General features: G+C 48.3%; 1 protein-coding gene across 1 annotated transcript; it reads left to right on the top strand.

Moving 5' to 3' along the window:
- Nucleotides 1-16,127: 16,127 nt before the first annotated feature.
- TMEM238L (transmembrane protein 238 like) lies at nucleotides 16,128-16,411 on the top strand. The gene has a single exon (XM_055367938.2). The coding sequence runs from the start codon at nucleotides 16,172-16,174 to the stop codon at nucleotides 16,409-16,411; it is 240 nt and encodes a 79-aa protein (XP_055223913.1). The 5' UTR covers nucleotides 16,128-16,171.
- Nucleotides 16,412-16,931: the final 520 nt, after the last annotated feature.

The following is a 16,931-nucleotide window of genomic DNA, read 5'->3' as shown; positions in this document are numbered from 1 at the left end:
AAGCCCCGCCCTGCAGAAACCAAGGCAGACAATTGCCCTCCCAGGTCCTACCTTCATTCCCATCCCCAGAGCCCTGAGCCTGTGCTCCTAGCACCTGCAAGGAGGTCCAGTTCCTATTGGCCGTTTCCTCCTATCCAGACCTGCACAGAGCTCCAGGCACTCCACCAGCCCAGCTGGGCCCTGGCTCTGTGCAGTCAGCTTCCCCTGGTCTCCATGGGAGGTGGGGGGGGGCGGTCCTCTATGGCTAAGGGACAGTGCTCACGTCTGTGGACTACAGGTGCAGGAAAGAGAGATTGCAGGCCTTCTCCAAGTCCAGGTCTCCTATTCCAAAGAGAATGAAGTTTAGGTAAAGGTCACCTCCAAAATAAGACCATCTCCCACTGCACAGCAGGGCTCTCTGGCAAAACCACCAAAGTGACTGCAAAGAGGAGGGGGAGTGATGGCCAATGGCCCCTCTGATAATCATGTAGACCATGTTGGGCTCTTTTTCAATCAATAAAGGAATGTAAGCATCAATCATGGTCCTTTTCCTGTGGGGTTGCATGGGAGGAAGACCTGAAAGAGAAGGGAAGCAGATTCTATTCAGGCAGCCTTTGCCCATCTCATTCCCTAGGGCCTGGGGACCTTCCCTTCCTCTGATCCCTTTCTCGGACATGGTCTCTGATCCCTCCCTCAAGAGTAGCTGTTAGCCTAGCATTTCAAGGCCCCGAGTACCTGCCATGCACCAGACATCAAAACTGGGGATGCTGTGAGAAAGATGAGTTCTCATCTCAGAAAGCAATCAGGAGAGTCCCCAGAGAAGAGAAGCAAGGAGATCATCAGTTAGGATGGAGACAGAGGGAGGACAGAATGCACAGAGGGTGTGTGCCCAAGTCATTCTGGCTCCAGGCTGCCTTTCCAGCTCTCTAGAATGGAGATATGATAGGTGTTCACATAGGGGTGGGAGGTGAGAGGAAAGGAATGGGGAGATGGAGGGGGAGGGGGACTGGGAGCTGCCTATGGGTTAGTAGGAGAACCCCAGCCTATAAAAAGCAATGCCCTTTTGATTCTATTCACACCTCTATTTCACGGTCTTGCTTTTTGCTGTTTCCTTGGAAACCTGTCCATCATAGCCTTCGATTGTGTTGTGCAGCTGTCATGTCTAAGGAAGGCACTTAGGGGGATCAGTGTCTCCCCACATGTCCCCATCTGGCTACACTTCTGTCCTGAGACCCAGCCATCAAAGAAACAGCAGTGCAATTTTTTCCCTTTCCTGGAATGTTGGTCTCCCGGAAGATTCTTCCCTAGATTCCGTCTCTTCCTCAATCTAAATAATTCTCTGAATGATTTTGTCCATGACAATGGCTTCAGTTATTCTCTGCGTGTTGGTGACTTTGCAAAACATACATCTAAATGCCTACTGAATATACAGTGTTAGCCTCCTATTGTGATTATAAAATAAAAAAGAACACCATAACTTTAGTAGCTTAAACCAACAAAAATTTATTTCTCACAGTTCTGGAGGTGAGTAGTCCAACATGGATCTCACAGGGCTAAAGCCCAGGTGCAGGCAGGGATGTGTCCTTCTGGAGTCTCTAGGGGAGAATCTGTTCCTTGCTTTTTTCAGCTTCTGGAGGCCGCCTGCAGTCCCTGGTTTGAGACCCCTTCCATCTTCGTAGCCAATGTCCACAGAAAACGGCTGGTGTTCTTATGTCATCACAGCTTTTCTCCGGCCCTCCTGCCTCCGTCTTTCATTTATAAGGACCCCTATGTGATGCTGTATATTGGGCACTTATATTGAGACCTTACATTGGGCCCTCCTGGATGGCCCAGGATAATCCCCCAATCTCAAAATCCTTTTATGAGTCTGCTCAGGCTGCCATAACAAAGTGCCACGACTGGATGGCTTAAACACCAGAAATTTGTTTTCTCACAGTTCTGGGGGCCAGAAGTCTGAGAGCAAGGAGTCAGCAGGTTTGGTTTCTTCTGAGGGCTCTCTGTTTGGCTTGCAGATGGCCGTCTTCTCCCTGTGTGTTCATGTGGTCCTTTCTCAGTATGTGTCTGTTCCCTAATCTCATCTTCTTACAGGGACACCAGGCAGATTTGATTAGGGCCCACCCTCATGACAACATTAACCTAATGACCTCTTTAAACACTCTGTCTCCAAACACAGTCCAATTCTGAGGTGCTGGGGATTCAAATTTTAATATAAGAATTTGGGGGCAATGCAGTTCAGCCCATAACACCCCTTAATCACAACTCAAAGTCCCTTTTGCCATGTATGGTAACCTACTCATAAATTCCAGGGACCTGGATTTGGACATCTTTAGGGGGCCATTGTTCTGCCTACAACAAAAACCTTCACCTTAATGCCTCCAGCAGCGTATACTCGACCTGCCTCAGACTGAATTCCTCCTCTTCCTTCTTCTGTGTCACCTGTCTCAGGAAACAACACCACCATTCAGTACCATTTAGCCAATTGCCCAAGCCAGAAGAAATCTGGTTTTCTGGAGGAAATGTCAGAGACAACTACTTGCCTGTTGAATATCCTTTTCCCCCATCTTCTTTGGTAATAAAACCTCTAGTTTTTTTGAAGGCAGCAATATGCCCGGCTAAAGTATGATCCTTCCTAGATTCCCCAGCCTCCCTCATGACAGCAGTTGACCAATGAGATGTGTCTGGAAATCCTTAGTTGGAGGCCAAAAAAGCTCTCCGTCTGCCACAAGCTCTTCACCTGCCGGATGCTGCTGTCCCTTCACCCTTGCTTCTTTGGATGCAGACCCAATGGCTGGAGCTGCAGCTGCCATCCTGGGACCACTAACTGACCTTGAGAATAAAAGCCATTGTCAAGGAGGGTAGAGCAGAAAGTTATAAGATGCCTGTGACCTTCAAGACATCCAGGGAGCAACTGCACTGCCCAACCCCAGGCTACTCTTACAGAAGATACACATAAAATTTTATCTTATTTAAGTCACCATTATTTTTGGTCTGTTACTTGCAGCCAACTGCAATTCCTACTTAGGTGACATGACTGGGAGAAGTTATTTTCTTCTTCTGAGTTTTGAATATGATTTGATTAGGTCCTGAACTGATATACTTAGAGCAAAGACTCTCATAAGTAAGTTCTGAATCAATCACATTTTATATTTGGCTGTCATCTATTTCAAAGCATTCCTCCAGTCTCTAAGGAAAGAGAAAATAGAGAAAAAAGTCAAAGCATCATGACTTTGATGGTTCCAGTCCTCTTCCCCTCCTATCTCTGAGGCTGCAGGAACTTTCTCACACTAGACATCCAGGTGGTGGACAGGGAAGAGTGGGGTTCACACACGGCACCCAGCTTTCTCAGTGGCCTCTTAGGCTGGCCCACCCCTTCTAAGAGCTGAGGCAGGGGTGGGTGAAAGAGGGTGGTGAGGAGGAATTGTATTGGAGGAGACACCGCTCTCTCTCTCTCTTCCAGGTCTCAATCTCTGCAGTTGTCAAAATTAAGATTACCTAACCTTACCGAATATACAGCATCATGTATGTTTAAGAGTTGACTCTGGGCCAGGCGTGGTGGCTTACACCTGTAATCCCAGCACTTTAGGAGGCCGAGGCTGGTGGATCACGAGGTCAGGAGATTGACACCATCCTGGCCAACATGGTGAAACCCCATCTCTACTAAAAATACAAAAATTAGCTGGGTGTGGTGGTGTGCCTCTGTAATCCCAGCTACTCGGGAGGCTGAGGCAGGAGAATCACTTGAACCTGGGAGGCAGAGGTTGCAGTGAGCTGAGATCACACCACCGCACTCCAGCTTGGGCAACAGAGTGAGACTCTGCCTCAAAAAAATAAAAAGAGTGGACTCTGGAGGCGGCCCACCAGGTCTCACACCCCCTCTGGGCTTCCCAGCTGTTTGACCCTGAGTAACTTACTACAACCTGGAAGAGGGCCCTCACCAAACTCCAGCCAAGCTGGCTCCCTGATTTTGAACTTCCAGCCTCCAGAAATGTGAGAAATAGATGACTGTTGCCCATAATATAAGCCACTCAGTCCATAGCACTTTGTAACAGCAGCCTGAACTAACTAAAACAGTAGGCATTCAGTAAAATGCAGATATTGTTATTATCTTTGTCACAAGAAGAGAGAATTTCAGGCTACGACCATAATGCAAGAATTCCCAAATCATCGATAAAAATAGCTTTACATTTGAACATGTAAAACCATATATAGATTCTTTCGGGTAGGACATAGATATCTGATTTCAAACAAAGGCTACAACATTTTGGCAACCAAGTGCAGGGTCTTACCCGTAACATTACTGTAATTATTAGAGATCCTCTTAAGACCGAGACTAATTTGCACATGCACATTTTTACTTAGAATTTTGCTCAGAATCCAAGTAAGAACCTCACAAAAGTCAGGTAAGAACTTCAAGTAAATAATTCTGGGAGCAATTGCCAAACTCCCCTGGTGCCTATGCACGGGCAAGAGGGAAGAAGAGGCCAGTGGAATGTGCCTGCAGGAATTGCCATCCCTCAGGGGAGAGGGTGTGGCTGCTTTCTGGGACAGGCAGGGAAACCAGACTAGCAACTGGCACCAGGCATGACCCATGGTCAAGGCCAGAGCAGCTGCTTTCAGGTTCACCCCAACAAACAGATGAAAGGGAGCGGGACTGGCCCCTGGGAGAGCCTGTGTGTGTGAGAAGAGACAGGCCAAGGTAGGCGTGGGTGGAGCCCACGTGAGCTGCTGGAGAATGAGGAGTGGCTGCTCAATCTGGAGGAGGAAGGGGTGGCCAGGGCTTGAGGCTGATGCCGATGTGGGAAAGGCATGGGATGGCTTACAAAGCTTTCTCCCATAAGGCCTCTGAAAGACCACACTGTTCCATTCATCCACTCAGTGAGTAGCTATGGAGCACCGGAGCACATGGCCTCAATGCTGAGCTGGGCCCTGGGGAGAGGAAGGGTGTGAACAAAACAGACAAAAGTTCCTGCATTCTAGAACTTCCCCCTGCCAGGAGCAGACAGGCCACAAACAAGGACACCATCAAATGAGGAAGATGCTGTCGGAGAGTGATGAGGACTGTGAAGCCGAGAAACTGGGTGAAGGAGAGAGACGAGTGGGGGCTACTTAAGATTCTGGCTGTAGGAGGCCTCTCTGGAGAGGGAGCATTTGTGCTCAGACCTGAATGAAGAGGAGGCAGCCACGTGAAGATCTCGGATAGAACATTCCAGAAGAGGGAAGGGGAAAACAAGGGCAGAGGGGCTCCCTGCAGAGAGAAGGCAAGCAGTGTGAGTTGGAGACCACGTCTCACCTCTTTCTACCTCCCCTCTCTCCTCTCCACGCTGCCGGATGAGCCTTGTCAGTCCACCATGTTGGTCTGACTCACAGCCCTGTTGGGTGATGCCTCTCATTTGGTTGTTCTTCCCGATCTCTTTGGTTCACATGGCTGAAGGGTGTTCTGTTTTGTTTTTTTCTAATTTCTTATGATGTCTAGTAGCGTTTAAATCAAGTTTGGAAATCAAAATACAGTGAAGTTGTAGTTCTACAAAATGAATAAATTCTAGAAATATGCTGTACAGCACGGTGTATTGTGTGCTTAAAACTTTATTAAGAGGGTAGATATAACGATAAGTGTCTCAGGAGGCACCATTAGCACCCAGCTTTGCAAAACAGAAAGCTGGTAGTCCACAATAACCCCTTCCCTTTCCCTCATCCCACATTGCCTCCACCACGGTGTTCTGTTGACTTCACTCCCCTGCAGGCTCTCAAATTGATCCACCTCTGTGGAAAGAGAGGTGTCTTTACTGTCCTCACCTTCCTCCTATCAGCTCAGCTGCAACTGTGCTTGCTGTTTGCCACACTCCCCTCTGATCTCAGCCCCTTCCAATCTGTTCTCTGTACAGCAGCCTCCTTAAAAAAATATGGATTGCTTGGGTGGGTTCCAAGTCTTTGCTATTGTAAATAGTGCTGCAATAAACATACGTGTGCATGTGTCTTTATAGTAGAATGATTTATAATCCTTTGGGTGTATACTCAGTAATGGGATTTCTGGGTCAAATGTATCCCGGAACTTAAAGTAAAATTAAAAAAAATTTTTTTTTTTTTTAAATGGAATCTTGCTCTGTCACCCAGGCTGGAGTGCAGTGGCGCGATCTCAGCTCACCACAACCTCTGCCTCCCAGGTTCAAGCGGTTCTCCTGCCTCAGCCACCCGAGTAGCTGGGATTACAGGCATGCACCACCACGCCTGGCTAGTTTTTGTATTTTTAGTAGAGACGGGGTTTCACCATGTTGGTCAGGCTGGTCTTGATCTCCTGACCTCTTGATCTGCCCGCCTCGGCCTCCCAAAGTGCTGGGATTACAGGCATGAGCCACTGCGCCTAGCCAAATAAAAATTTTTTTAAAAGATTTAAAAAATAAAAAATAAAATAGGGATCACATCCCCTACTGATTAAAACTCTCTAACAGCTTCCCAACACTCCTAGAAGAAAGATGTCAGCACGATTCTTTGCCCCTTCCTCCTCTCTGTCCCAGCCACATGGCAGGGCCATCTACCACCATCAGTGCTTTCATACACTCCTGCCTTACCTGGAAGCCTCTTCACGCCCCTTTCCCTGGCCTCGCCTGCCCATCCTTTGAATCTCAGTTCCAACAGCAGAGCCTCGGGGAAGCCTTGGTCAGCGCCCTCTTTATCACATTCTCATAGATCATGGTCCTTCACCTCTGACTGCTGATCTCTCATCTCTGTCATATTTACATGTTAATTTACATGATTAGTTCATGTCTGCTTTTCCACTGTCTTTCCTCTTCCTCCCTCTCCCCATTTTTTTTTTTTTTTTTTTTTTTGAGACAGAGTCTTGCTCTGTCGCCCAGGCTGGAGTGCAGTGGCATGATCTCAGCTCACTGCAAGCTCTGTCTCCTGGGTTCACGCCATTCTCCTGCCTCAGCCTCCCAAGTAGCTGGGACTACAGGTGGCTCCCACCACGTCTGGCTAATTTTTTGTATTTTTTAGTGGAGACGGGGGTTTCACCATGTTAGCCAGGATGGTCTCGATCTCCTGACCTCATGATCCACCCGCCTCAGCCTCCCAAAGCTTCTCCCCACTTTAAGCTCCCTGAAGGCAGGCACCATATTCCTCTTGCTCCCTTATACCTGGCTTTGCACATCTTTAAAGACATCTTGGCAGCTTAGGAGTGCTGGACCCCAGCTCCAGTAGGAGGTCATGGCTAGAGAGGCAGTTAGGCCTGAAGCTCTGGCTCTGAAGCTCTGGGTGGAGCTGCCTGGGCAGGGCCTGTGGAACTTGGCACTGGGCCTGGCTGCGGGAGGAAGGGGGTGGCAGCCAAGACCTCTGGCAGCTTAACCCTGGAACTTTGCAAGCAGGCTTTGCACCTGATTGCTCCTGGGACAATCCAGTGATGCCAGAAAATGGTGACAGAAAGATCGGCTTTAACGCCTAACCCAGCTGCTCTCGTGGTGGTGATGCCTCAGGATTTCCATCTCAACACCTTGTACAACGTGCCCAGCAATGAACTTGGAGCTGAGTGTCAGCAGAAACAGGCAGCAAAAATAAACTGGTGTGGAAGGGACCCACATTCACAGTAGACCACTGAAGCGCTGGATTCCCCGGCATCATGGGACTTCAAGGTATTATCGTGGAAGCAATTTGCTTTGATGGGAGGTAGCTGGGAGACTACCTCCCCAGAAATGGGAGGAAGGAAGAGAGGAACAACACAGAGGCACTTTGAGTAGAGCTGAGTAGAGTTGGGGAGATTTGGCGAAGCAGCCTCAGCTTTTCCAATAAACTGGGAATGTCCCAGGAATTATAAAGAATGCATCTATTCAGTGAACACCAGGTGCTGGGCTACCAAGGAGAAGGCAGGGATGCTTACACTGAAAGGGATACCCAGCCTCATGAGGGGGGCAGAAAACTAAACAAACTACTTGAATCAATGTAATGAGGACTCGTATAAAAGTAAATAGGAATCCAGTTTTCACTTTAGGATAAGATAACTATTATCAAGAAAACCGAAAACACCAATTTTGGTGAGGATATAAAGAGACTAGAACCCTCCTAGATCACTGATGGGATTGTAAAATGGTGCAGCCACTGTGGAAAGTGAATGGGATCCTCACATGAGAATGGGTTCCTCCAAAAATTAAACATAGGCTGGGCACGGTGTGGCTCACGCCTCGAATCCCAGAACTTTGGGAGGCCGAGGCAGGCAGATCACCTGAGGTCAGGAGTTCAAGACCATCCTGGCTAACATGGTGAAACCCTGTCTCTACTACAAATACAAAAATTAGCTGGGCCTGGTGGCACACACCTGTGATCCCAGCTACTCAGGAGGCTGAGGCAGGAGAATCACTTGAACCCAGGCGGCAGAAGTTGCAGTGAACCGAGATAGCACCAGTGCACTCCAGCCTGGGAAACAGAGCGAGAGTCCGCCTCAAAAAAAAAAAAAAAAAAAAATTAAACATAGAATTACCATATGATCCAGAAATTCTACTTCTGGGTATATACACTCATACTAAAAGGAATCAAAAGCTCGGATTCAAATGGATATTTTTATACCCATGGTTATAGCAGCATCATTCACAATAGCCAAGAGGTGGAAGCAACCCTAGTGTCCATCCACAGGTGAATGGATACATAAAATGTGGTAAATACACGCAATGGAGTGTTATTTAGCCTTAAAAGGAAGAACATTCTGACACATGCTACAACATGGATGAACCTTGAGGATTCTATGCTAAGAAAAAGAAGCCAGTTACCAAAGGACAAGTATAGTATGATTTCAATTACATGAGGTAGGTAGAGTAGTCAAATTCACAGAGACAGAAAGCAGAATGGTGGTTGCAGGGGCTTATGGCAAGGCAGTCTGGGGGGTTAGTATGTAATGCGCACAGAGCTTCATTTCAGGACAATAAAAATGTTCTGGAGGTGGATGGTGGCGATAGTGGCACAATGCGAATGCACTTAATGCCACTGAACTGTACACTTAAAAATGGTTAAGGCAGCAAATTGTTAGTCACATACATTTTCTACAATGAAAATAAATAATTTTTAATTAAAAACTTAATTAAAGGCCAGGCACAGTGGCTCATGCCTTAATCTCAGCACTTTAGGAGGCCGAGGCAGGTGACTCAACTGAAGTCGGGTGTTTGAGACCAGCCTGACCAATATGGTGAAATCCTATCTCTACTAAAAATACAAAAATTAGCCAGGTGTGGTGGCGTGTGCCTGTAATCCCAGCTACTCGGGAGGCTGAGGCAGGAGAATCTCTTGAACCCAAGAGGCGGAGGTTGCAGTGAGCCAAGATCGTGCTACTGCACTCCAGCCTGGCCTGGGCAATAGAGTGAGACTCCGTCTCAAAAAAAAAAAAAAATTAATTAAATGGGAATAAGAAAGAAACTAACTTGATTATCTGAGGATTTGGGAAACAACTGACACAAGGGTGGGGAACAGGAAAGGGAGAAGAGTGGTATTTGTATTTAATGCCCATTAGACGACAAGACCAGGTTCTAATTGCAGCTCTGTTACCTACTTGCTGGCTGAACCTAGGCAACTCTCTTAACGGCTTTCAACTCTGCAAGAGGAACAGGGCTGCAGGGAGGACAAGGAGATGCTGGATGTAGATTGATGTCCATTGTACATAAAGTGCAACACAAATGCATGGAAATACTATTATTATCTGCTGAAAGGGGGCAAGGTTACCAACCTGCAGAGAAGGAAGGTGATGAGCAGCAAGGAGGTGGTAATGGGAGGATGCTTTTGAGATCTGGACAGGAGTCATGAAGGTTTAGGTCAGCCCAGTGGGGAATAAGATAGGAAAACCAGAAAAGAGGGCTAGAGTTTCCTGAGCTGGAGGGAGGGTCCTCGAGCATGGATTACAGAGGTCCAGGCAGCGCACTTTGGGGAATTCTTATAAGACCCTGTGGTAGCCTAAGAGAGGAGGAATGAAGAGCTCTGAAAATTGTCAGGGGTCACTAAGATAAGAGCGAATACATTTCTGAAAATACTGACCCTAAGTCCCACACTGAGAAAAAGGAGGAGTAAATGAAGATTGGGGAGCATTGATCAGGGTCAACATTTTTCCAAATTCTGGCACTATATCCCTGGCAGTATGGGAAGGGATTTCAGTTGGCACACAGGCTCACATTAAAAGGCATAGCCATTTCAATTTTCATTCAATCTTTCCTATGACTTCCAGGACAAAGCCACTGGTTGGTGCTATTATGTTTTATGTACCTCTCTAAACTTTGTGAGTCTTGGGTCTTTATTTGAGAAAGAGAGCAATTTCAGTAGGCAACAATGTCTAGTTTGGAAATCAGCAAATCTGACCTGCTGCCTGGTTTTGTAAATAAAGGTGTTTTGTTTTGTTTCATTTGGTTTGGTTTGGTTGGAGATGGAGTCTCCGTCTGTCATCCAGGCTGTAGTGCAGTGGTGCGATCTTGGCTTATTGCAACCTCCACCTCCCTGGTTCAAGCGATTCTCCTGCCTCAGCCTCTTGAATAGCTGGGACTACAGGCATGGGCAACCACACCCAGTTATTTTTTGTATTTTTAGTAGACAAGGTTTCACCATGTTGGACAGGCTGGTTTCAAACTCCTGACCTCAGGTGATCTGCCCACCTCAGCCTCCCAAAGTGCTGGGATTACAGCAAAGTTTTATTGGAATGCAGCCACACTCATTCATTTACATATCATCTCTGGCTCTTTCACCATGCAGTAGTCTGTTTTCATACTGCTATAAAGACATACCCAAGCCTGGGTAATTTATAAAGGAAAGAGGTTTAATTGACTCACAGCTCAGCATGGCTGGGGAGGCCTCAGGAAACTTACAATCATGGTGGAAGGGAAAGGGGAAGCAAGGCACCTTCTTCACAAGGCGGCAGGAAGGAGAAGTGCCCAGCAAAGGGGGATGAGCCCCTTAGATCTCGTGAGAACTCACTATCACAAGAACAGCATGGGGAAACTACCCCAATGATCCAATTACCTCTACCTGGTCTCTCCCTTGACAGTTGGGGATAATGAAAATTATGTGGATTATAATTTGAGATGAGATTTGGGTCGGGACACAAAGCCAAACCATATCACACTACAATGGCAGTGTTGAATGGCTATAACGGAGACCAACAAGATTGCCTGCAAAGCCCGAAACATTTACTATCTGGCCCAATACAGAAAAAGTTTGAGTACCCCGGTCTGATTTAATTACAATTGTTTTGTGTTCAGTATATTTATTCCCAAGTACTTTCTGTCTAAGTCACACCAGTTTTTCACTGATGGTGACAATAACTGATTGCAGTTTTAACAAATCCATTTTTTTTTTTTTGAGACGGAGTCTTGCTCTGTCGCCCAAGCTGGAGTGCAGTGGCGCAATCTCGGCTCACTGCAAGCTCCGCATCCCAGGTTCACGCCATTCTCCCGCCTCAGCCCCCCGAGTAGCTGGGACTACAGGCACCCGCCACTATGCCCAGCTAATTTTTTTTGTATTTTTTTAGTAGAGACAACAAATCCATTTTTAAAAATTAACAAAATAATATAATATTAACAAATGAATGTAATATTCTATAATAAGAGACACAAATTGCAGGGAATGGTAAACTTAAACAATAAGTGAAGCTTGATAAACACTGGATTACGAGATTAGGGGGCGTTGAGGGATTTGAGGATGGTGAAGATAAAGAGCCACTTTGGTAGAGGTAAGGGATCTGAAAGATAAAATGGGTCTGGGAAGAGGAGTTCATGAAAATAAAGGATTTGTACCCATCGAAGAATGGTGAGACAGCACTGCACGTCCTAATAGATTTAGTGAGGGTAGTATGGGGGGGCCAAGGGCCGGGCAGCTGCTACCAAGTGAAGCCCAGGTTGGTAAAGGGGAGAAAATGATAGTGCCAGAGAGTCATGGATGGATGCCTTCCAACCTGGGGTTTTCCTTACATAAGCATCATGGCAGAAATGTAAAGATTCCCAGCGGCAACCACAACAGTAACACTTGTCCCTGTTTACAGAGTGCGGGTTCTAAACACTTCACACCCATGCACTCACTTACGCCTCACAGTAATCCTGTGAGGAAATTGAGGCTCAGAGAGGGTAAGTGACTTGCTCAAGGTCACACAGCAAGTGAGTGGCACAGCCAGGCACTCTACTAAGTTCTGCACCATGAAAAGGTAAGCAGACCTAATGAACAGGCCGGCATGGCTAGACCCGCCCAACATCTGAGCCTGCCACCCAGGATGTGACTGGGCCTTTGTCATTCATGGAGTCAGGTCTGGGATCTGTGACGCTGGGTCAGCTGAGCACCTGGCTAGTCCATCCTGGTGTCAGTTGCCTGCCCTTTAGGATCCAGGTCATGGAGAGGCTGTCATCTGGTGACATCACAGATGACAAATCATGATGACTTTGCCAAGGGAGTGACAAGGTCTCAGTTGCCGAGAAGAGGCGGAGCTGTGAGACAGCAGCAGAAAGACAAACCTCTCAGAGGCACAGGGGTGGCGGCAGCCCCAACAGCCCAGCAAAATCGCAGAAGGAGAGAGGCAGAGGGGCCCTCAGTGACCAAATTGGAAGTTGCAGGCCAGGGGCTAGGCGTCCACCTGTGCCTTCCACACCATGTTATGGTTCAGAAAGCAAATGTCCAGAGGAGTGTAACAGATGCCTACTGTCTTATACTTCCCTGTTTTTGCAATTTTTTCTGAAATTATTAAATTGCAATATAATCTGAAATTATACCATTCATGTGTTAATTATTGCCTCCACTCTTAGCATCTTATGTCTGTGATGTTAGGTCAAGGTCAAGATCATACTTGATCTTGATCCTGCTGCCTGACCCATAGTAGGTGCTAATAATATTGGTTTAATTTAAATCCCACTTCAGCTCAAACTTCAAAATGTGTAGGGGTCACTTAGGGTTACCCACTCATGGAGAATGAGCACCTTGGCTTGGTGAATAGAGGGGACAGCAGCCAGAACCCAAGCAGGGTGAGAAGACCCCACCTTCTCAGCCTCTCGCCCAGGGACACAGACATAGCCAACAGCATCTCCGTGTCCCCAGGAGAGACAGGGAGGGGTTGAAGCAGTGCCTGCTGGCATGGAGGGCCACCTTCAATGGGGTGCTGACTTTGCAATTATGTTTTTTCTGAAAACTTGGCTTGAGAGTCTAAATTTTCTATCTATACTACAGCTAGAAATCAAAGGATGTCCAAATAAACAAACAAACCTTTTAGCTATTGCTATGGGCTGTGGTTGAATTCTGTCCTCCCAGTTCATATGCTGAAATCCTAACCCCCGTAACTCAGAATGGGACTTTATTTCGAAGTAGGATCTTTGCAGATCTAATTAGTTAGGATGAGTTCATACTGGAGCAGGATAGTGCTTCTTATAACAGGGGAGATGTGGACACAGACATGCGCACATGCGCACAGGGAGAACGCCATGTGAAGATAAAGGCGGAGATCAAAGTGGTGCATCTACAAGGCAATGAACGTCACAGATGGCCAGCAAACCACCCAGAGCTAGGGCCAAGGCCTGGACCCCATTCTCCCTCGCAGCCCTCAAGGGAACCAACCCTGGAGACACCTTGATCTCAAGACTTCCAGGATCCAGAACTGGGAGATGACACATTTCTATTGTTCAAGCCACCCTGGCTGTGGCGCTTTGTTACAGCAGCCCTGGCAAAGCATGCAGCTATTTCCAGCTGTGGATCCAGCCTTGGCAAGTGAGGAAGTCACAAAGGATCTCCGTGAGAAGAAGAGGGTGGTGGTGTTCTTCTTGCTAACGGGGGTGCAGCAAACTGCTCTCTGATCACCTGCCCCTCGTCCACGCCTGCCTCCGCCCAGGCAGTTTCTGGTTCCCACACTTGGAGCCACCCTCCTTACTCACTTTCATCTCCCTTCTTTTCTTTCTAGCCTGCCCCACTCCAGGGCTCTAGACTCACCTGGCTTTGCATCAAACGTCCCAGTAGGTCTCTCCCAGCTGTGCAAATACCGAGGCTGCCTCAACACACAGGAGTGGTAACTTTGGGAAACAAGAGTAAGAAAGATACACAGGTGCAGAGGTGGAGGGGCACTTCACAGCCTGGCCAGTCACCTGGAGTGGGGCCATGGTTAGTGATTTGCCAGAATGGCCAGGTATTATGAGAGAGAACGCAGACCGCGGAACTGAGAGTATGATGCGGCCCAGTTAGATGGGACTACATTGACCAACCATGCCAGTTGACCCAGAAACAAAGGATTTTCCAGCATGCAGAAATTTTAGTGCTAAATTGTTGTCCATGGTGGACTAGAGCCACACACACAGGACTCTGCAAAGGGACCTGGGAACCTGTATATGGCTAGACCAGGACTCATTAGCCCAGCCCTGTGCAGACACAGCACCAGTGCTTGTCCTGGCACTGGGAAGAGGCCATTGCTGTCCATCAGTAGTTTTTCCCAAGAGACTGTCTCCTACACAGGAAACAAAAAATTGAAAGAGTCATGGCTTCCTCAGCAATGCGAGGTGTTCCTGTAGGTACCTGGCCCCTTCCGAGGACCTAGTGGGACAGGAGGCAAGTACTGAGACGGAGATTGGCCTCAGCTACTTCCCACTTTGAGATGTCCAGAATGTTCACCTGGCTTGGCTCAAGTCTCGTGGCGTTTCAGATCCTAAGAGCTATGGTTTAGGTCATCCCCTGACACCTTCCCCAAAATATTTTCTGAAAGTTTCTTTCTCATCCTGGCTTATTTTACACATAGAAAAATGAAGGCCGGGCACAGTGGCTCATGCCTGTAATCCCAGCACTTTGGGAGGCAGAGGCGGGCGGATCACCTGAGGTCAGAATTCGAGACCAGCCTGGCGAAGTAGAGTTTGAAACCCCATCTCTAATACAAATACAAAAATTAGCCAGGCATGGTCGTGGGCACCTGTAATCCCAGCTATTCCAGAGGCTGAGGTGGGAAAATTGCTTGAACTTGGGAGGCAGAAGTTGCAGTGAGCCAAGAGCGCACCATTGCACTCCAGCCTGGGCAACAAGAATGATACTCTGTCTCAAAAAGAAAGGAAATCAGATCCACCTACTTATTCTCACCCTCTGGGGAAAGCAAAAGTGAGAGTGGAAATTATTTTCTTCATTTATCTGGGGAAACTGAGGCCCAGAAAGGTTTGGTGCCCTGTTCTAGCCTCCCTGTGAATCAGGGACAGAGGGGTGGCTGTCTGCAGCCCTGCCAAGGACTGCCGCTGCATTTTCCTCATTTGATGTTCACCCCCACACCCCCCGTGAGTGGCCACAGGGATAAGATTGCTCCCATCAATGTAGAAGGGACGCAGGCAGTGTCTGGAAGGGCTTACAGGGTCATCTATTATGAGAAAGAAAATGAACATAAAATAAGTTCATGTAGAAAACACAGAGGCAACAGGCCCCGGAAACATCCCTTGACTTTTGCCTGGGAATTGCCCTTTGGTCCACATAGAATCCACTGCAGGAAGAGGCCAGAAGCTTCTTCTCACCCTGTTGTCTTCTCTCTGTCCCCTCTGTCTTTTCCATCTCTACCCCTTTCCCGCCCTTATCCTTACTGTCCATTATCCTAGGGAGCTCAGATCCTTCCGTCTGCAGAGTGAAGGCTCTACAAGAAGGCAAAACTTCTCTTGCTAACATGGACCAATTCTTACAGCAACACTTCAAAATCGATTGATCTTCCAAACTCTTGTCTATGTCCTTTACATAAAACCTTTTCCCCCAAGGAAGAGAGTAGGGCAGAGAGGTGAAGAGGAATGGAAACTCCACCACTCCACCCCACTATACTAGATGAAGCAGCTGTGTCTCAGAAACAGGGCACTCAGGCTCTCTGGCTCCCAGGGATTAGAGAACAAGGCACAGAACAGCCCCTCCCCCAGAATCACAGGACCGCCAACTTGGCAGATGCATCCAAGGGCACCCTGACTCCTCTGCCACGTGGATTGTAGGTCCCAGTGATGAGCAGCCCAATTAACAGTGATGTCAGACTGTTTGGGTCCAGATCATTCCTGAGCCATGAAACAGTTAAGAAATATCCTGCCCCACTGGCTGCCGTGCTCATAAAGGTAGACCCACGTGTACTTCCCTGTGGCTCCAAGACGCGCCGGCTCGCTCATTTGCTCACACCCAGCAGGCAGAGAAGGCAGCAGCAGGCAGGACCGCCACCCTCCCATGCAAATCACCCCCGGGAGTGCAGCTGGGCTCCTCCCGCTCCTCCTGGGCAATGCTCCTGGGGAGTCTGTGGGGAAGATGCCATCCAGGGCGCTGTGCGCTCTTCCTCATCTTCGCCCTCCTGCTGGACGCGGTCGGCCTGGTCCTTTTGCTGCTGGGGATCTTGGCCCCCCTGAGTTCCTGGGACTTCTTCATCTACACAGGTGCCCTGATCCTGGCTCTCAGCCTACTGCTCTGGATCATCTGGTATTCCCTCAACATTGAGGTGTCTCCTGAAAAACTGGACCTGTAGTTTGGCCATGGGAAGAGGAGAAGAGACGCAGGTGCTGTATGCAGACATGTCTGTGAACCTGGGGCTCTTGGGCAGCAACACGTTGCAGCTTCCACCTAGCAAGCCATGCCGGGACCAGGTGAGTGCACACAAGACCTACCTGGCAGGGTGGCCAGAGAGGCTTGGACAAGCAGGGGCAAGACCAGGCCTCCTGAGGCTGCATAAGCAAATAGCCAGACACTGCACCCTGACTGGGGATCCTGTGGCCCTGGCCTCAGGTCCTGCTGGGGTGGCCAGCCAAGAGGATGTGGGGCAGGTGTTTTCTCGTCCGGGCCCTTTTCCTCGCAGAGGCTGGAAAGAGAGTCTCAACAGCCCCTTCCACCCCTGATATACCACGAACGATCCTGGCTTCTGGGCACAATGGGAAGTTATCCCTTTACCTCGGAACTTGGGGACAAAAAGACCCCATCTGGGTTATCTGTTGGGAAGAATCTCTGCTGGGGAGAAAAGTCTTTAGCACAGGAGAGGACGGAAAGTTCCC

Source organism: Gorilla gorilla, chromosome 19, assembly GCF_029281585.2.
Source record: "Gorilla gorilla gorilla isolate KB3781 chromosome 19, NHGRI_mGorGor1-v2.1_pri, whole genome shotgun sequence".
NCBI lineage: Eukaryota > Metazoa > Chordata > Mammalia > Primates > Hominidae > Gorilla > Gorilla gorilla.
Note: the sequence above shows the minus strand (reverse complement) of the source record. Positions and strands in the feature narration are given on the sequence as shown.

Bases quoted from the DNA above. Each gene is read 5' to 3' on its own strand.
- TMEM238L (XM_055367938.2), top strand. From the start codon at position 16,172: ATGCTCCTGGGGAGTCTGTGGGGAAGATGCCATCCAGGGCGCTGTGCG.